The 21,514-nt window shown below is 44.3% G+C and overlaps 2 protein-coding genes across 2 annotated transcripts; one reads left to right on the forward strand and one right to left on the reverse strand.

Annotated features, from left to right (window-relative positions):
* Nucleotides 1-987: 987 nt before the first annotated feature.
* On the forward strand, nucleotides 988-3,673 carry LOC134154704 (uncharacterized; the record flags this gene model as incomplete). The annotated part of the gene is given in 3 exon segments (XM_062601385.1): nucleotides 988-1,591; nucleotides 1,594-1,949; nucleotides 3,200-3,673. Coding segments are annotated over 3 exon segments (1,434 nt in total), but the record flags the coding sequence as incomplete, so codon positions are not given.
* Nucleotides 3,674-5,801: 2,128 nt separating this feature from the next.
* LOC134154705 (transmembrane protein 209-like) lies at nucleotides 5,802-19,466 on the reverse strand. Its single transcript, XM_062601386.1, has 16 exons — nucleotides 19,288-19,466; nucleotides 18,585-18,595; nucleotides 17,648-17,774; nucleotides 17,473-17,531; nucleotides 16,601-16,732; nucleotides 15,385-15,623; nucleotides 14,765-14,973; nucleotides 14,121-14,292; nucleotides 13,097-13,168; nucleotides 11,864-11,960; nucleotides 10,176-10,301; nucleotides 9,650-9,747; nucleotides 7,540-7,654; nucleotides 7,342-7,439; nucleotides 6,448-6,521; nucleotides 5,802-5,856 (listed from the first exon to the last, which is right to left on the reverse strand). Exons 1-16 carry the CDS (start codon nucleotides 19,464-19,466, stop codon nucleotides 5,802-5,804), a joined length of 1,863 nt encoding a protein of 620 aa, XP_062457370.1.
* Between the last annotated feature and the right edge of the window lie 2,048 nt (nucleotides 19,467-21,514).

Raw genomic sequence — 21,514 nt, forward strand, 5'->3', positions numbered from 1 at the left:
TGCTGTTGAATGCTTTCCTGACGGGAGAAGAAAGGAGGCTGGTAATTGCTAAGGCAAAAGAAGAGGGTGAGAGAAGGGACAGAAAGGGGGAACCTGAGGTCTATTTACGCACCAGAAAGGATCCAGAGTGGGATCCAAATAGGAGCGAGGGTAGGGAGCTATTGAAGCAGTATCAATAGCTATTTTTATATAAGGTTCAGTACGGGGTTCCGAAACCAAAGACTGTGTCAAAATTGTATGAAGTAAAGCAAGGGCCTGAAGAAAATCCCTTGGCCTTTTATGAAAGATTATGCGAAAGAGCCAGAAAATGGACAGACCTGGATCCAAATGAGGAAGCGAATCAAAGGCTGTTTAATATGCTCTTTATTGGCCAGTCAGCTCAGGATATTAGAAAGAAGCTGCAGAAGGTAGATGGAGCTGGGGGAATGTCTATTCCACAGCTGATAGAAATAGCGTATAAGGTATAGAATAATCGAGATGAAAAGAGAACAAGAGAAACACAAAATCAAATGAAACTGCAGGCTTCTCTCCTGGCAGCTGTCCAGAGGAATGAATCCCAAGGCAGGGGCAGGGGAAGCAGGAGAGGTAACAGAGGAGGAAGAGGTGGAAGGGGAGGGAGGCCAGGAGGAGGCCTCCCTAGACCCGCTTTGGGTCCAAATCAATGTGCAGTTTGTAGACAGGAAGGGCACTGGAAAGATGAATGTCCAAATCGAAGAAGGATAACAAAGCTACAGAGCCCAGCAAGCACCGACCTAATTATGTTAGAGGAGTCAGATATGGAATGAAGGGGACCGGGGGAGAAAATCAGAATTTCCTCAGCTGATCCCCTGGTTCCAGTAAAGCTGGGGAATGAAACTATAGATTTTTTATTAGATAGTGGAGCCACTCATTCAGTGATAACTAGTTGTAAAGGACCCTTAAGTAAGACTGCTACCACCATTGTTGGGGCTATGGGAAGGAAAGCTTTGAGGCCATTTTTTGCAACCAATGGAGTGCACGATTAGAGGTACTAAATTGACTCATGAATTTCTCTCTATGCCAGAGTGTCCCCTCCCTTTATTAGGACGGGATTTCCTATGCAAACTGAATGCGCAGGTGACCTTTTCTGAGAGTTCCGTGCAGCTCCACAGCCCTCCAGAATTGGCATGGAGAGCACAAATCTGCCTTTTGATGGGATCGGCTCCGGACGATAACAGTGCAAGTATCCCTTCAAGTGTATTGGATGCGGTGATTCCCTTGGTTTGGGCCTCAACAAAGCCAGGCAAAGCAAAAAACGCGACTCCGGTCAAAATAGAGCTGCAACCAGGAGCGAAGCCAGTTAGGGTGCATCAGTACCCTATTAAGCTAGAAGCACGTAGAGGATTGGAACCCCTAATTAATGCCTTCTTGCAATATGGCTTGCTTAGAGAGTGTCAGTCTGAATTCAATACACCAATCCTGCCGGTAAGGAAACCGCACTCCCAAGAATATCGACTGGTCCAGGACCTGAGGGCAGTGAACCAAATAACAAAAGATATCCATCCAAGTGTGCCAAACCTATATACTCTTTTAGCCTCGGTGCCTGAGACTAACAATTGTTTTACAGTGCTAGATTTAAAGATGCTTTTTTCTGTATTCCTATAGAGGAACAAAGCCAGACAATTTTCGCCTTTGAATGGGAAAGTCCCACTACGAGGAGGATGGAGCAGTTATGCTGGACGGTCCTTCCTCAAGGATTCAAGGACAGCCCTATCCTGTTTGGTGAGATCTTGGCCAAAGAACAAGCCCAATGGCAGGAAGGTAACAAAAATGTCACTCTTTTACAGTATGTGGATGATATTTTGAGTGGAGTGGATTCAGAGCAAATATGTTTAGAGGCGACAGTGAGTCTGTTCTATTTTTTGGGACTTGCCGGGTATCGTGTTTCAAAGAAAAAGGCTCAGATTGCGAAGAAGGAAGTCCAATATCTTGGATTTAAAATATCAAAAGGAGACCGTGCACTAGGAGCGGAAAGAAAAGAGGCTATATGCCGAATTGCAGGACCCCGCACAAAAAGACAGCTGAGAGGATTCTTGGGAATGGCAGGATTTTGCCGTATATGGATCTCTAATTTTGGGCTGATAACTAAACCTTTATACGCAGCCCTAAAGGGTCCGGGAGAATGGTTAGAGCGGACCCCAGAATGCCGTGCTAGTTTCGATGAAATAAAAAAGAAATTGATGGAAGCTCCAGCACTGGGACTCCCAGATATGGCTAAACCCTTTCAATTGTATGTGCATGAGCGGCAGCAGGTGGCCTCGGGAGTAATGACCCAAATGCTTGGGAGCCGGAAAAGACCGGTGGCATATCTTTCTAAACAATTAGACAAAGTAAGTAAAGGATGGCCGGCCTGCCTCCGGGCTATAGCAGCCACCGTCTTTATTAATACAAGAGGCCCGCACATTGACTGTGGGTAGCAGCTTTGTACAGAATGGAGAGAGAAAGGCTGGATATGCAGTAGTGACTCAATGGAAAGAAGTAGAAGCTAAACCATTGCCACAAAACACCTCAGCACAAGAGGCTGAAATCATTGCCCTTATACGAGCCCTTGAAATCGGAAAGGGCCAAAGAGAAAATATAGATACTGACTCAAAGTATGCTTTTGGGGTAGTTCACGCTCATGGAGCGATTTGGAAAGAACGAGGGCTCTTAAATTCTCGAAGAAGTAATATCAAGTATGGACAAGAGATATTAAGATTGTTCAAAGCAATAGTGGAACCCAAAGAAGTAGCTATAATGCATTGCAAAGCCCACCAGAAGGGAAATAGTGAAGTGGCACAAGGAAACAGGAGAGCAGATATGGCAGCCAAAAAGGCAGCACTAGCAGGACAGGTGATTGGGGCTTTATTACCCAGTAGAAAAATGCAAATGAGACCTCCTGAATATTCAGACAAAGAAAATCAGTTGGCATAAAGGCTAGAATGTACAAAAAATGCTAAAGGGTGGTGAGTCACCCCAAATGGACAAGTTTTAACTACAGCCAAAATGATGGAAGTGCTCCTCAAGAGACTGCATGAGGAAACTCACATGGGAGCAGATGCTATGATAAGCAGCGTAAAAAAGATACGCTGTGGGATCAAAGATGCTATCAAATGCTGACCTTATTGTAAGGAGATGCCCCACCTGTTGTGCAACTAACCCCAAAATTCAGAAGAAACCACCTATGGGAGAACTAAGAAGAGGATTAACCCCAGGGGAACACTGGCAGATCGATTTCTCTCAATTGCCTAAATGTGGTCGGTTTAAATATTTACTTGTTTTGGTAGATACATTTTCTGGTTGGCCAGAAGCCTTCCCATGCTCCACCAATCGTGCAAAAGAGGTAATTAAGATTTTACTAAAAGAGATAGTTCCTCGATTTGTGATTCCTGAAGGTATATCCTCAGATAATGGACCTCATTTTATTTCAGAGGTGGTTCAAGGAACATCCAGATTTTTACAGATGAAATGGGAATTACACACTCCGTGGAGACTCCAGTCTAGCGGTAAGGTAGAAAGAATGAACCAAACACTTAAAAGACATATTTCAAGACTGTGTCAGGAAACCCATCTTAAATGGGTAGATGTATTACCAATGGCCTTGATGAGAATAAGAATAACCCTGGGAATAAAAGAGGGAGTAAGCCCTTTTGAAACACTTTATGGGAAACCTTACCCAATTAATGAAATAGGGGGACGAAGTGATCAAATGCATGTAAGAGGGGAAGAAATGTTGAGAGAGTATTTATTGTCTTTGTCTCGGGTACTAACATCTTTACATAGGTACCTTAATCAACGTACCCCCCTTCCATTGGACTCCCCTGTGCATGACTTCAAGCCTGGGCATCTAGTTTATATTCGGACATGGAAAGAAGAACCACTAAGAGAAAAGTGGAAAGGACCTTACCTGGTGCTTCTGACAACTCCTACTGCAGTAAAGGTGGAGGGAATAAGTTCCTGGACCCACTATTCCCGAATACAGAAGGCACCTTTGAATGACTCGTGGACTGCAAAACCCACAAGATAGCTCCCAAGAGAAGAACACAGAAGTTACAAAAGTGATGAACTGCACTTGGAAAATTGAACTGTTTTATATGGAAATAGAGTGCTCTTAAGTGTTATTAGGTGTTATTTTGCATTCTGATAGTATTGTTAATTATAGATAGAGCTGATTTACAAGGATATTGATTTGTTTAATTTAATTTGTTTGCTATAGAGTTAAGATGGAAAATGAGGACATTGTTAACTTTGTTATGCACGCTCATTGGTAGAGCTAACCTGATTTTGTAGCTTATACGGGCCTTCAGAAAAAGTGACTCAGATTACTGCTTGCTTCTCTATTCCCCAAATCTCCTGGATTACCCATGCCATGGGAAATACTTAGAATTAACTTAACATTCATGTAAGAATAATTGAAGTTGTTTAAATGAGACTTGCTAGATAAGTGATATTAACAAGTCTCAGAGGGGGGAATTCTTAGAGAAATATCCCCCCCCCTTAAAAAGCAGGGCCCGCTCTTTGAAACAAAGGCAAGTGTTTTCCCCCAAAAGACAATTCCGCAGAAGGGGAATGGCGGCACGTGCAGGCATGGTGAGACGCTCGCGCAGGCGTCGTTCCGCAGCGGGGACGTTCCACTGCTGCCCGAGCTTTGAGACTGTCACTGCAACGGGAATCGCAGCTTGGCCAGCGGCCCCAGAGCTTGACTCGTTCCCGAGAAGCCGGAGGCTCTGGCCAGGCGGCGGCCGCTCGCCCCCAGGGGAAAAAAAGAGAAAAAAGCCATTTCTGGGCACGCTCTGGCAAGGCAGCAGGAACTTCGGGATGTTCCCCGAAGTTCCTGGGATGAGCCCACGCAGGTGTATCCACTCTGGTTTCATGCAGGGATGCTGAAGCCACATGCCAGTCTGCAAGGCCCTAAAAGTAAGGAGCTGCTAGAAGAAAAGCTAATGTGAGAAATAAAAGAATTTTTAAAAAATTAAAAAGCAAAGGCAGGGTAATGTTCTAGTCGTACTCAATCACCCAAAACATCTTCTGTCTAGTAAGATGGTCACATTTGAATGGTATGCTTATTTTGTTTTGGTTTAAATCTATCTTATAAACACCTACTGAAACCAGCAAGTCAAAAAGTTTTCTCTTTCCCTTATATCTGCAGTGGAGACACCTGAAGCATCCAGAGAGGTCACAAAATCCAATTATTCCAATGAGCAGGGATAAAAGACAACGTCCTTTCAGATCGCATGTAATTAAATTAACCAAAAATCGGTGTAAGCGCTAACTTGGCGCCTGTTATGCCCGTCTGGAATCTTTGGATCTTGTGAATCCGGCAGTTGGCCGTGTTGCAGTAACTGTCTTTTCAAGGGACTGCTCGCCAGCGAGCGGCTGGGTACAACTGCGGGAGACACGTCCCAGCTGCGCTGCTGCATTCCACCCTCAAACGCGGCAAGCGCGGGTTCATTGCTGAGCCCTGCGGGCAGTTAAACTCTTTAGAGTGCTTGAAGAGTAAATGCAACAGAAATAGCAAGGGGGGTTTAAATACGATTTGTTAAGGTGAGGAGCCAAATAGAAAAGACCCGCCTGGAGTTCCTGTTTAGATACATTTCATTAGTAAAAAACAATACAACGTTTTACAGAGTATCCTCCCCAAAACTGTATAGAAATTACAAACATTTCCCCTCTGTCCATAAAGCAGAGTTTAAATTATCCCATTTCATAGTCCATATTCAAGGCAACAAGTGAAACGATGCTGCTCAGTTCGTCTTGTCGGAGAAGCAGGATCGTTCTTCTGAGCTGCAGTCCTGCTAGAGATGTTACTCTCCAAACACCCCTAGAACGTTGACTCCTGATGCACCAAAATTCACTTGCCTGCAAAAAAAGCATTATAATGATAAGACACAAGTAAGTTAAAGCTCCTATTTAAAACAAATCTTCATTACAAGAAAAACTGCCAATCCCACACATCAGCATTTTAACATTTATGTAGGTATCGTGTTTCACCTCGAATTAAAGACAGCTCTTTCAGAACAAAAAAGTCCGGACATTGCTTTTATGTCAGTGCAGCTTTCACTGTGCACTCGAAACTCCTCTTGTTATGCCAAAAACAAGAGATTACAGCACTATGGCAGTGTCTGTCTCGTGTTTATAAATAGCACAGTACTTCTAGCAAGAAGGTAGCAACCTGGTTGTCTGGCCAAGGCCACTATTCCGCAGCATGGACTCCACAGGATTTTTCAGCCAGCACAAGACCAAAGAAAAGCACAAAACATTTCCTGCATGCTCGTGCACACAAAACTTACATGATTTTGTAAAAAGGCAGCCATTACTTAAAATGAGAAGAGCATTTTAATTCCATCAGTATCGTCCTATGATAGCAACTTCAGTTACGGTATTTCAAAACAGAAAGCTCCTGCTCAGATCTCGTGCGCAGCGCAATGATACGGAACGTTTGACACTTACCCAAGCATCCCAGATTCTTTTGTCTTTATGATGTACAGAAACATAAGCAATGTATGGAACATGTTGTTTCTGCCCTGAATACCACGGGAAGAGAAAAAAACTTGGAAATGAAATCACATGCAAACAACCACACTAATATCTTAGAATGTCTTATTTAAAACAACTGTCATCCCCTGTCCTGATCTTAGGTGGAGCAGCACAATTTTTCCTTCAAAACGTTTTGCAAGATACATATACTGCAGTGTGCGCCCTGTCGGCCTGTTACATCATCAGAGATGAGAAAAAACTATAACAGAGACCTCGCGAAATGGTATTACAGCTTAGACTGCTGGGGTTTTGCCTCAATTCTTATCTTTCAATTAGGCAAACACCAGAAAAAGACCAAGCTTGTTTTCTAGATGGATTATCACCCTCAAATATTTTTAAATGCTTTTTAAAAGAGCTTTTCTGAAATCAGAAAATCAAGTCACAATCGGGGCTCAATCATAAAATCAAGATGTACAGGAAAAGTCTAGTATTTTGATATTGAGATTAGATGTTTCCCTCCAAAAACACTTACAGACAAGCATCAGTCTCGTTGGCACTGAGGAATAGCAACACACCTCAGAGCTTACATAAATTAGGATTTTAGAATAAATCATCAGAAAATAAACAACAAGAGGAAGCTGCTGCCTGGGCACTGATGTACCTAAGTTAGGCACTGAAGCTATCGTTCAGCAGCAGACTAAATACCACACGATGGTCAAAGATCGTGGTAACATTTGCTTTCTGCACCGAGCCAGCCTACATATTCAATAGATGTGGCTAGTTCCAAAGGAAAACGAAGAATGAAAAAGAAACAGATCAGGTCTGCTCAAGGTTTCCTGACAGCAGAAAAAACTAACATGATCATACCTCGGGCAGATTGTAGACCTGGCGGTGGTAGATCAGCTCATAGTGGGGTGGATTGATGTTGCTTTGGTAGATGCAAAATACATTTTCATTTGTAATGTCTGTGAATTAAAGTTTTAAAATAAGATAGGGATTTTAAGAGCGCTGATGGGATCCAAGCAGTAAACAGCAGCTAAACAAGCAGTCCAAGAATGCCAATACCTGGTTTATCTGGTGTTTGAACAAAGTGTTGGGCAGTGAAGGTTCTGCCATCGGGGTATTTGGGGCTAGGGGGCAGTCTGGCATCGAGGTAAGTGCAGAATATGTGCATAAGGATCTGTGCAAACAAAAACAAATCTCATTTTAGTATCATTAAGAAGACTGACAGGACAGCAGCTTTCCTTCCATAATCTCAGATATTAGTTAGGGTATTTGAGAGTCTGTTGCTGCATCATGGACTTAATTAATCCCACTATGTTTAGAAGCCCAAGGCAGCTTAACACTTAGAGCACTGAATTCAATGGTCCAGGGCACGCCACAGATGTCAAGACAAGTTTATTCTTCCTGTAAATGAAACCCTTTCAGTCACAACACGTTAAAAAGGTGCTGCATGTGAACTGAACTCCTGACATACAAGTAACTATCTTCACATCTCACAGAATTTGCAGAGTCACAGATCTGAATAGCATATGTAGGACAAACTACAAGATACCTGATTTCATGATGGTTTCTACGCTAGCTGCAAAGATTTGGCTTAGAGAGGCCGATCCGATCTAATGACAACTTTTCCAAACACTACACTTACCCAGCAAGTTGCTCCTCTCTTGTCAAAAAATGGCAAAACAAAATCAATGGACAAACTTGGACTGCTCATGAATCTTACCAGCTCTCAACATTTTGGAAGAAAGTCCTAGAACAAGTATCTTCTTAGCTAACAGCGAGAAAATCGCAGTACTGCATGTTGTGTTTTAACTCTTACAGTAGACTTCTCAACATTCTTTGGGTGCAGCGTGACCAAATTACTCTGTAGTATGATACCTCCTGTGTTCAACATAGGATTTGTTTGGCAGACAGAAGAATTTCTATGGGCTAAATGCCCAAAGCCTCAAGAGGTCTAGCGGAAATTATTGCTTTAAGTTGCACGCAATGAGACTAACATTACCGTTAAAAACTCTTCATTTGGCACTTATTGTCTTAAGTTAATGCCAAAGCTTCGAGACAAGTGTTCAATATTAATTTCATCTGTTATATCAGAACTTCTTTCCCAGAATCTTTACAAGTTTAGTACATTGTGCAGTACTATCTCTCTTAGCTGGTTTCATTAAAAGACAATGAATTCAGGGTGTGATGGTCTGTGTTACGGTCTTTAATACTTTCAAACTGCTCAGCTTGCTCTCTACCAAGATAGCTAGAGCTGCTTCCCAGCTTGTCAGTCCCAAATATTTAGTCATCTTCACAACTAGAAAATCAAATCTTATTTCAAGACAGATTTTGCTCAACTTTAGCTTCCAGCAATTCAATCTTGTTGCATCTTTGTCAGCAAGGTTGTAAAACTTGCATATGAATCTTCTTTCTGCTTCTCCCCAGTAACTGAACATCTATAGAGGGAATCAAATCACCTGAACTCTCCTTTCAAATACAGAGTTCAACTGAAGAGTCACACACGAAGCTTGTTCTCCACTCCCTGGATTATCTTGTGGCCTTTCTTTTAACTATTTCAGTTGAATTTTCAAGTCACTGTATTCACTGAAGTGCTTTCTCCTGACCTTTTGCATTAATTGGCTAAGCATGACTACAAGTCTGTTCTCAAGTAAGATAATGTAATGCCTGTGGATTTCTCAAGAAATTACTGAATTAAATAAACATGAAGACACGCCACTTAATCCGTTTGTTCTTCTAACCATTACAGCAAAGGAAAATTTTAAGGTTCATCTTGCATGAGAAATTATGAGGTTTGGTTAAAGCAGACTTTTTTCTTTTTTTTTTTCTTTTTGTTTTTTTTTTAATAAGGTAGAATATTGCTCTAACAAATCCGCAACCTTCTGTCAGGTTGCTCCCAAAACAGTTACCTGACTGACATCTCAGATGAGTCTAAATAAGAGGCCGGCTTAAGACTAAGACATGAAATCGCATTTTTGTGATCTGCACAATGTCCAATCCCATTGGCATTATTCCTTGCATAATTTCACTGACTACAATGGGATTATCAGGATAGGGAGGCAAACAGGATTTTGACCATGTTCCTCAAAAGACTTAATTGCTACCACACACAAAAATCTACCCTGAAAGACACACTTTAGGAAGTTATATTAAGCCTTCTTTGAAAACTTACAGCACAGTCAGTGGGCAAGTCAGCATCCCACTTACGGCCCTTGAAATCTCCTCCTCTGTTCCATCGGAATGAGCTCATGTATCCTCCCTGAGAAAGCTCTGAAAAAACAAAATTTATTCAGCTACTGGAGGTTGAAGGTGCAAGGAGGACATATTTGACACTAGCTTCAAGAACACTGCATGTATTTTCAGTGCACAAAATAGGAAAAATTAAACTAAGGAAGTGCTTATAAAGTTAGGGGAGTGGAGTTTACAAGGTATTTTTTATTGGTAATTAATGAAGGGATTAAATAGGACACTTCACACCCCAAACTGAGAGAAGAAATAAAAACTTCCATGCCAAGTCCCACATCATTACATCGGTCTGAAAAGAGGAAGTTGCAAAAACTACCTCTGCTACTTGAAAAGCAGCTCTTCTCCCTGCTGTGACTGTAGTTCAAACCTCTTAATTGACGGGGTATCTGACACCACCGACGCTTGACCCAGCTAACGGAAACGTTTTAAAGTCAGTATGGTTGACCACATACCTTTGATCCTTTCAACCAAATACTCTTGGTTCGCTGCAATATCCAAATACTGCATTATAGCGTACAGAGTTGGCATGACTGGAGCTTTAACAAGCGCTGCTTGTTTCAGATTGCTGACGCTGGCTTCTGCATGCGACAAGAGCCAGCACGACATCTGCATCCACGACAGAAATTTGAACATTCTCCCTTACAAGGCGTTAACAAATGCAATGTTACAAGGAGGAACTGGCTTTTTTGTCTCACTATTTACTAAGGTAACTTACTAAGATAATTTACTAAGATTTATACACAGTTAACAGCTTATCCAATACTCCAAATGTTTGTTTCCAATCCCAGTGAAGTACTAGCTGTCTCCCTTAAACCACACAACATAAACGCTATGCAGCACTGTGCGGTCGCAAAAGACGACAGTTCCTTATCTGAAGGGCTTGCATTCCAAAAGAAAACAGAAACCTATAGTGTGAAAAAGGGAAGAAGTAACATCCATTTTACAGAGCAGTAGGAGGGCAGCAAGGTGGAGATGAGGTCAGTAAGTGATCAGTTTTTCACAGGCACCACAACAGATGCAGATCTTGAGGACAGACTACAAACAGGCCAAAAAAAAGTAGGCTTTGTTTAAATGAAGCCTATCAAATCCTGCACTTGATTGAGGGGGATATGCATGTGATAGGGCAACAGAAGGAGTTCCTTCAGAGTTGCACTATGAAATTTTAGCTAGAATTCTAGCTCATCAAAATGCTTAAAAAGGACGGGGGGGACCCCAAAACAGCAAAAATCAACTGCCCCAACCAAAAGATCTTTTCTTCTAATGCCCATAGCTCTCCAAAATCCACCTGAGATTATCCTCCCCAACCCCACTTAGTGCTACACCTAGTACTTAAATAATCTTTAATGCATCTTAACCTTAAAATGATCTTAGATCTTAAATGCAAACGATTAATAGCCTATCTCTGATAACAGAACTATTCTAAGTTAAAATAAATAAATAAATAAACTTTAATGTATCTTAACCTTAAAATGATCTTAGATCTTAAATGCAAACGATTAATCGCCTGTGATAACAGAATTAATTTAAGTTAAAATAAATAAATAAATAAATACTTCCTAGGTCTATAGATTTATTATTATCACAGTCATAAGATGACTTCTCAGTTCTTAAACAATATTTGGATACAATGTATCACATCTAAGTTTTCATAAAACTTTTTGTGGCCTGTTTGCTTTCAGACAAGATAGCAGGTAACAATTTAAGGAAGTAACAGCAATAGGTTTTTCAGGAAGTAGCTGATTTTAAGGAAGTTTGGAAAGACACATACTAACGTAGACAGAGAGGGCTGACAGGCAACCATCCTTGCAACGTGTGATAGTTTTCTGACAGTTTAAGATACAAGGATGTTAATCTGAGCCTTTAACTCTCCAGGAATGAATTCAGAGGAAACAAGAGGCTTAAGAATTTTATGCTATTGCAGCATCAGCATGCCTTTATCAGTATTTCCAGAAATCCTATGAAGAATCCTTCCAGTTTAGTAAAATGCATTACATGAAGCAAAGATCACACCAATACAAACAGGAAACGGAACTGTAATTCTTAGCAGACTTGTTTTCTATACTACCTATGCAGTGCCCTGCTATGGGGTGGCCTGCTACCAACCACCACAGGGAACCCCCCAGTTACTCTATCATCATACCTCCAACCTGCATTTCTGGGTACCCCGTTCTTCTCAGCTGACTGCTCACAGACTCAATCTCTTGTACAAGTGGCACTAAAATAGTCTCATTAATCCACTAGGAAAGAGAAATGCAAAAATTAAAAAGCTTAGAAGCAACAAGAATGTGACAAAAATGTTAGTTTACTCTCTAGTCAGCATCACTGTTACAATCACAAAGGAGTTTAACAACAGGAACTTTGAAGTCAACCAAGGAGGAAAAGTAATTAAGAGCATCAATTTAGATAGGGGTGATTGGCTCTAGAAAGACCCTCTAAAATGCCAAAAATTCACTATAGAGGACTTGGGAAAACAAATCTCCAGAAAGCAGTGATACTGATAAAGCTTTCCTGAACAATGAGAAAAGGGGTATTCTGAGGCACTGCACGTCACTCATAGTGGTAATTTAAACTTTCATGGGTCCACTCCCTCTCAAAACCCTTTCAGGAAATGAAGGGCCTGATAAACACAATATGTGACACTTGTATGTGACACGATTTGGGAACTGAAGCCAAGCTGCCTGTAGGTTTATGAACAGATGCTTAGGAATCTGGTACAGAACAGTCATAACCCCACATCTCATAGAAATCTTTTACTTTTCACTCGTCCCACTACTTAGAAGAACTACATACGTGATAGTTGCTGACTGAAGGGGTAATTCAAAGTTAGGCTTACAAATTATTTTGTCATAGTATGTGATTGTATTTCCTCTGCTAAAGCAATTGCCTAAGACCAAAATTTTCTTTTTGTTTTTTTATTACACTCCTCAAGGCTGTTGGAAAAAGTCAACGGGCTGGCATTTCCCATGCTTTATTTGAGTCCAGAAGGAGTTTGAAATACAGGAGAAAAAAAACAGAAAAAATTCAGAAAATTGGGTTGTAGAAAGAAAAAACAAGTCTTTTCACATCCACTGTGTGTTAAGATGCACGTGTCTTCATTCAAAGGTGGGTGAACTTTACAGCTGTAAAGTTTTCAGAACAGAAAACACCTAGGTCAGCAAGTGCAAAAGTTCAGGTTGAAAATGTGTCCTAATACTTCTTTGTTACAAGCATGCTGTTCTAGTCTCCATGTCCAAGCCCACCCTATTCCTCAAATAGACTCAAATATGTAATTCTTTTCACTTCCTTAGGTATACATGGAGCACTGAGGTACTTTTTCATTCTGCTGTACCTATTCTAACAGCAAGAACAGGCAGTTCATAGGGACCGGACTTACACTTCTGAACCTAGCGGTCCAGGAATCCAGGTAATCAAGCTGTCGTCGATTCACAATCACCCTTGCCCAAACCTATGGAAAGAACATTATTACCTACATACAGCAACCTAACAGAATACTAAAGAGTTTTTAGGGCCTACGACGTTTTCTGACTGCAGCCACAGCACATAATTCAAATTGCATTTGTTCCAGAACTCTCATCTAATGGCTGTATCATGTGAATTCTACAGTAGCTTACCATACTACTCTCCTACTCTCTTTCCACAGTACACTAAATCTCACGTGAGTCCAAACGCACAGTTTTGCGTTCCCTGCTCTGTTAGGATAAAATTGGTCCAAGTTGCAGGGTAGACTAAGTTAATGTACGACATAAAGAAAACAGATCAAATTTAATTAAAAGCTACGTTAATGACATTCTTTTGAATCAGACTTATTCCAGACACAAATGTAAAGGAGAACAATTTTACACACCTTCAACTATTTCACTACATTAGGTACAGGTCAGTTTCCAGTCATTTTTTATGTCACAAGTTTATTTTATCCGGAGTACAAAATGGTAAAAAAAAGTTCTGCAACCACCATTCTTGAGTTGAACTCAAAGTCTGTCTGTTCTCAGACACACAGTAATATTAAACAACTTCAGATAAAATAATTCTGAAGAGTTGGCCAAACCAACAGAAGTTTCCAGCTTTCCACCGTGGCCTACACGGTGAGTATTAGTTAATTACAAAGACCACAAAGCATGAAACCTGAAATTCTCTCAGGAGTCAGTTTTCCACCTAAACACAGGTACCTTGTTCACCAAGGAAGAAATCATTTTACAATTTTACAATTGTAAAATTTTACAGTCCGGAATTTGAAATGTATACCCCTTGTGGCAAAAAGTCTTTAAAGCTGTATGAAGATGGTGAAATGCTATAGGATTTCTCCCTTTCTAGCACTGTTGACGGAGTTCACATTTGGATGGAGCCACATATTTTAGAGCCCTGTTTTTCTCTCTTGGCTCCTTTGGTGCTGAGCTTACTTCTTCTGCAGTCAGTGGAGAGCTCAGACGAGCTTCGTCCTTGTGTGCTGATGGAGCTTGGGGCATGCAAGCCACCTGATACTGGTACTTTCTCAGCACCTGTGCTTGCTCTACTAAGGAACGGCTGTAGTTCCAAAAGGTTGGGCTGCTGGAAGGAGAGCTGGAACATGAACTTGCTGAAATGACATTGAACAGCCATAAAATTATCACCAAGTAATCACAGAAGCAACACTGCAGGCAATAGGTCACTATATAAAGGCTTTGACAGGAGAGATGTGCTCATGAATTATCATAAATACATACACCAAAATCTGTCTGCATAAACACTGATTTCATCTTTATATTAATAAGGCACTGTCCCTATCCCAGACAAAAACTGCCTGCACGTAATTCACCACCTTTAGCTCAACTGCCTTCTCCACAAAATATCCCTCTCATCGAGGTGATAAAGCCCTTCAACTCATTGTAGTCCACTATACACAACAAATGCTACAGAGATTATTAATATATCTATAATATAGACTAGTACTTCAGCAGCTCTCTTTCTGTGCAGGAATCTTTTCCAACTTTTCTCATCCACTCCTCATCAATAAAACCAACATCCCCTCCTTGCCAAGCTTTTCAGGCTACATGAAGTTATTTACGTACCCAATTGAAGTCTACGCTGTTTCTCTTCTTCGCTTCGAAGGTACTTTTGCAGTGACTTGCGGTCTGTGATTTCATCATCTTGACTCATACGGGAATTATACCGCATTGGTGAAAAGTGGCAACGAGACCTTAGCCCGGTGCTTTCCACTGGCCCAACACTTGAGGCATATGGTGAACCAGTAGGAGAAGAGCTGAAGCTGGAAAGCTTTGGGAAACAAAAGCAAACAGTTGTGTCACATGAGGAAAGTGAGAGTTCCATTTTGACTTTATAAACTAAATGAATAGATCGACTCAACATAAGAATTGATTACTCTGCTGATTGCTGCTATAAAATATGCTCTCGTTTGGGGGAAGGTTTTTGCTATTTTATAGTTACATTCTAGTTTCTTATTTTTGCTGTGCTCTGAAACAAACTAGCTACTCTAAAACAAATAAATTAACACCAGGGAAAGAGGATGAATACTGACAAGACAAATTTCATCTGCTTTGCAAACAAAGCGAACACACACACAGGACCCTCCACTGCCGGCCGCACACCTCCAATGGCTTACAGCACAACACAAGGACACGATAAGCAAAGCCAAACCGTTCCCCTTGAAGCCACCTTGGTCATTACCTTACTGTAGCTGCTGCTTGGTGAATAGGTTAAAGCACTGCTATAAGAAGCGCTGTTGCTTGACAGAGCCTGCCGCTGAGGGCTGTACCCTGAGATACAACCAGAAGTAAACTTTGGACTGGCCCTGAAGGGCCGGGATGGGCTGTAACTCAGCACAGTTTGACCCTGGACTCTAGGAGAAGGCGTAGAAGAAGGGACTTTCTTCGCTGCCAGCTCATGTGCTGGAATTATTTGTACCGCTGCAATAAGCAAAAAAAAACACAATCAGCACTGTACATGCAGCAGCCCAGAACTCTCCTCCTCACTTTAAATACACAGCAAAACACACATACACAACTCTCTTCCCTTAAGGAAATTCTAGGACACTAAAAAGACTATTCTAGTCTGACCCCTACAGGATTCAGCAGTCAACCCCAAAGACATAAAAATCAGAAAACTGGGACACGTGATCATAATTCAATACAAATTCTACAATTTAAAATTTCAGTTAAATTCTACCAAGCACCTTTGCATAGCCCGAGGCAATTATTTAACTTATTTGGTCAGCTACTCTACCTGCCTGCTTCATGTGTCTTTAGCACATCTAATGTCTCATTTACCTGTGCAAACCCAGATATTACACTCCTCAGCTGCGGTGATATAACCCTACTCCCGTATCTGCCGCTCTTTCTCTGGAGGCAGCCTAGTAGTATGTAACACATTGTACTAGCACCTTGCTTTTGCTGTATTTTCAAACTCTGCCAAGTTTTTCTATATTTTACAACATCACTTAGACGTTCGGAACTTTTCAGAGCAACTGCTCTCTAGCCTGTCATTTTCAGACTGCACACTAAGGTCTCTTTTCTCTTTCTAATTTGGCTCTCTCCAGTCAGTATGATGATAGTAGGATACCAAATTTAAATACAAACCTATACACTCTGCCTTGTTCTCAATCCCATTTATAGGTTACAAATTCCTTGTCCAGCTTCATAAAGTTTAAGACTCTCTCACTGCCCTTTAACAGCCCACTCTCCTTTTGTATTGGTTGCTTCCTCTCCACTTCTCCCCTTAATTGCTCATCAATTTATCACTTTTATTTTGAATTTTTATAGGCTGCAGTTAGTTCATCTTACCGCTCTTGTCAGATGAGGTAACTGAGAACTCACTTCACTAAAGATTCATGGGCTTGAGAAAGATATCATCTTTAAAAAAAGTATTTATAATTTATAACACCTACCTGCATTCTGCATCCCTAGAAGGATCTGCTGTCTACGAGTCATGACCAAGGTAGTTGGTGCCATTGTGTACTTGAAGTACATCCAAAAATCAAATAAGGCATTCAGACTGAACAGGGATACAAGCGCAAGCTCTAGAACAAACACAAAGGTTTTTATCATGCTAGGCACCATAAACAGGAGTAACAGTAAATGATCTGAGAAAACAAGTTTATACACAAATCAAGAATAGTTTATTGTTAGGGCTACCAATAACTGCCAGTCTGAGCACGGACGTAAGACAACTTCTCCTTTTCATGCAAGAAACATTAGAGATAAATTTCCTTTCTATATTGAAATTCATTTCTGTTGCTACAATATGTATTTGTAAAAGCGAAAGGTATTTTCCAGACAGGATACAAAGCACTGCAATGAAGTTTCATGCTATTTATCAAGTGTCTTCTGCCAAACCTTCTGTCACTCGTTACCTGACATTGCTCTCACTCTTCTTCCTTTTCATCCGCTAATAGTATTAGATACAATTACTTTTGAGCCTACTCATTTGAAACCAAATTTGATTATTTGGAAATGTCCTGCAGCCCTACAATACAACACAGCGCTACTATTTCAACTATTCCCCAAAGCCTTATTGCACACATTAAACACATTTAAGGTAGGAAACCTGTTCTTCACACTCTTTCTTACTTGTCACTAAAATGATGAAATTCCAACAGCACCAAAAGGGATAAAGGAAAACAAAATGAAGCTTGGTTATTAAAAAACAACAACAACAACGAAAAACCCCAAACCTTAAAAATGCTTTCCCCAGCAAGAAGAATGAAGGCTGAAACCTTCCCTCCTCCCTAAAACTAATTCATATGCTGTGACAACTCACCAATATACCAGAGCGGCCAAAATGCGATGTTGTAATAGGAACTTATAAGTTTTCCAGTCCTAAAAAGAAAAGGAAGAAGCGATCAATTTAACAGTAACTGGGTCCTATGAAATATTTAAGCCTATACAAAGTAGAATGCTTTACTTAGTTGAGTCAGATATAACAATCAACATACATGTCAGTATATATCATCCCCCCAACAGACATATTAAGGAGGCCCCAGGCCCAGACCACTTTCCGCTCTTCAGCCTCCCTCCTAATCTTCACAGTCCTGTCAAGGAGCGAAGCTGCAGAAATCTGTTCTGCCGCCATTGTCTGCAACAGGAAGCACACAAAGAAAGTTAAAGATTGAAAATTTATATACAGTTAGATTCTCACTCTGTACAAGACCTTTAAAAAAGTAAAAAAGCAAAAAGAAATTACATAAAAGGACTTCACACTGAGGTACCAAATCGTGTGTAGTGTTAAGAATGAGCTTCAGTGGTTTAAAAACAAAAAACAAAAAACAAAAACAAAAAACCCAAAACAATATTCCTCTTATAAACTGCATAAGCACTGTCACCTCTTCACAGTGAAACAGTTTCCATTTTCTCCACTGAGGTACAGAGGACAGAAAAGAGAGCCAGATTCCAACAGCGTTTTTGAGAAATAGCATTTTTCGGAATGCTGAAGCAACACTGCCTTCTCCAAGCAAGGAAAACAGACCAAGAAAACATCTTGCACAACCTGGCAGTTTTCCTACTGAAAACACCCACCTATCTCCTTCTGTCAGCTCAGGACAGCTCTGTACCCTCCGCACACCCTCCCCCCTTTACACCACAAAATGCCCTATGTAACAGAAATAACGCTTCCTACATATTCTACTCCTCTCATCACTCTAGCACACACCACGCCACACACACACACACACACACACACGCGGGCGCGCTTGTCACCCGCCGGCAGCCCGCCGCACTCCCAGGCCTCGCTGCCAGGCCCTGAGTCGGCAGCGACACCGCCGCTCCGCTCCGCTCCGCCCCCGAGGGCGCCGCGGCCCAGGCCCAGGCCCAGGCCCCGCCCGCCGCCCCCACCGCAGCCGCCTCCAACGATTGGTTGCGCGGACGTGACGTCACCGGAATCAGTTCTGCGGGGGGGGGCGGGGCGGGGAGGAACGCCGTTGCCGGGGAGATGCCGTTAACGGCGGGGGGGGGGAGGGGGGCGGGGGAGACGACTCCGCTTTTGAAAAACAACGTTCGCCCGTGCACAGCCTGGCAGCTTTCCTACTGAAAACCCCCGCCCGTGTCCGTCTCCAGACCCTCCGCACACCCTCCCGCCTTTACGCCACAAAATGCCGCACACAACAGCAGTAACACTGGCCACTTTCCCTGCTCCTCCCATCAGCGCAGGAAACTGCCACGCCTCCCCCGGCCACAGGCTTCAAAACCTCTCAGCTACTTCGTCGCTGAACACAAACATACAAGAGTTACCTCAGAGAACACGCGGTTTAACTGAAATGACAGGATTTCACACGCACAGCCCTCTCCCACCTCCACCACCCTAGACCCTTCCCCACACCCCCCCCACTCTGGCACACACCACGACACGCACGGACACTTGTCACCTGCCAGCGGCCCGCCGCGCTCCCAGGCCTCGCTGACAGGCCCTGAGCGCGCACGCCCCGGCTCCCCCGCAGCCAAACCCCGCCGACCACAAGCAGACTCGGCCCCGCAACGAGCAGGCGCCCCGGGAGGGCGGCGACACTGCCGCTCCGCTCCGCTCCGCCCCCGAGGGCGCCCAGGCCCCGCCCCAGGCCCAGGCTCCGCCTGCCGCCCTCACCGCAGCCGCCTCCAACGATTGGTCGCGTGGACTCGTGACGTCACTGGAGGCAGTTCCGCGGGGGCGGGGACGCCGTTGCCAGGGGGACGCTGTTGCCAGGGGGACGCTCGCGCAGCCGCCCCGGACGCCCCGGCCGATGGCGCCTGCCCGACCCGGCCGCAAGCGGTGCCAGGCGCCATGGCGGCCCCAGCGCGGCGGCCGCGACGCCCCCCGCGCCCTGCTGCCCGCCTTGGCCGCCACCGGCCGTGCCCACACCCGGCCGTACCCTTCCCCTGCTCGGCTCCCACTACGGCCGTGTGCGGGCACACCCCCCGGCTGCCCCACGCCAGAGCCTGGCCAAACGTGTTGCTCCTGCCTGCAAACCTCACCGCGAGGAGCAGGGAGGAATAAAAGCACCGCTGGCCGCTGAAAGGGAGCACAACGAGTTACAGCAGACCGCTCTGTGAGCGCGGGCCAGCGGACAACCTCAGCTGCTCCAAAACCTTTCCTGCCTTTGCCTCAGATCCCAAGCACCAACCTGAAAGTAAGAAAGCCTAAAAAAGGAGACTAACTACAAGCCTAGACCGCACAGTTATCGATAAACACAGTGTCTAACGCTTGGCCACTCTGTGCAGTGTGCTGTAGGTGACCCTGCTTGAGCAGGGGGGGTTGGACGAGATGATCTCCAGAGTCCCCTTCCAACCTCCACCCTTCGATGATTCTGTGATGGGCGCTTTCTCTCGCTTTTTCTCCTGCTGTGGGGGGAATGGAAAATGCGTGGAGGACAAAGAGGCTAGAAGCTGGTCTGAGGTGCGGATCCTTACCGAGGCTTGTCAGTCTGCAGAGAGAAGGGGACTCAATCCTCATGTAGTGCTGATGAAAGTCTCCCTGAGCAGGCTCTCAAGCAAAGCTCCTGCATTTGCAGATGCGCACGCACCAGATGGAACGATGAAGCCTGGTCCTCCAGAATCGCCATTGCTAGTGAGGGGCCGCAGGCTTTGCCCTGACTTGGGCTTGCTGGAGTGTCAAGGTGGAGCAGAGTGGCACTTGGAGGAGGCTCTCCTTCAGCAGCTTAAAGGCCTGCCAGCTTTCCTGAGCTCCTTTGCCCTTCTGAGCTGCCTCCCCTGGCGTCCCCCTAGCAGGTCTCTGCAGAAGGGGAAGCCTGCTCGCCTCAAGGCCAGCCTCTGGGCTCTGCTGCTCTCCTTCCTACCTGCCCTCGGTCTCTGCAACTCCACTAGTTCCTGGGTGCTACAGCCCAGGTGGCCATGGACGCTGCTGGCACCAAGCCTCCGGGGAGGCCGCTTCCCCTTCTGGCCATGGGCACCCGCCTTCTTCCCCTCACGCCCGCAAAAGCCCAGCACTCAAGGGCACCCAAGACACACACAAGAGCTGGCAGTTCCCTCCCACCACGACGCCAGCACTGGGCCCCAGCAAGGGGGGCCCAGGCTCAAGCACTTCCTCCCCTCAGAGGCGTACAGCAGCTTTTTCCTCCTCTCCCCACAGGCCCCCTGGCCCCAGGACATGCGTTGGCCATGGCACGGCCCTCTCCACGCCTCTCCCCGGCACCAACAAGACGCAGCACACCCCTAGGCCACAGCCACCACAGCTGCAGCCAAAGAGCTACAGCATGACCGCGGCAGAGAGCTGCCCTGGCAGCAGCCCCCAAGCCCTGACTCCTCAGCTCTGCTCTTCAGGCCTCTCCAAAGTTCCCATGCTGCAAACGCACGAGCTCACTGCACACCCAGCCAAGAGCCACCCGACTTGGGGCAGTTGGTTTAATTCAGCTTCAGAGAACTTCCTGGGTGCTCGCGTGGCTCACAAGTAGTGCTGGTGCTGCTGCTGCTGCTCCTGCTGTTACTTGGCTGTGTCTCTGCACACAGCTCTTATAACCCCTGGGAAGAAGGTAGAAATGAACAGGCTGTGTTCTGCCCCACTAGAAAGGCTGAGAAAGTCTGCAGAGTAGTGCAGGCTAGTGTTCGCTGATGGTTTTGCTATATTGACTGTCATGGGACTTGAGACCTTGTTTGGACACTGCTAATCTGTTGTGAACCAAGACTGGGGGGTACCTGTGTCCAGTATTCAGCAGTCAAGGAGAGCTTTGCAAAGGGGCACACCAACACTGGAAGCATCCCTTTGTGCTCAGCTACTCAGATTTTGCATGTGCCACTGTTGAAGGCCATTCTCAGCACTCAACAGCTGCCCCCTTGGCTGGAAGGCAAGGCTGAGCCCAGGCCAGCCCTGTGGCTTG

The sequence above is a fragment of the Rhea pennata genome, unplaced genomic scaffold (assembly GCF_028389875.1).
Source record: "Rhea pennata isolate bPtePen1 unplaced genomic scaffold, bPtePen1.pri scaffold_33, whole genome shotgun sequence".
Lineage (NCBI taxonomy): Eukaryota > Metazoa > Chordata > Aves > Rheiformes > Rheidae > Rhea > Rhea pennata.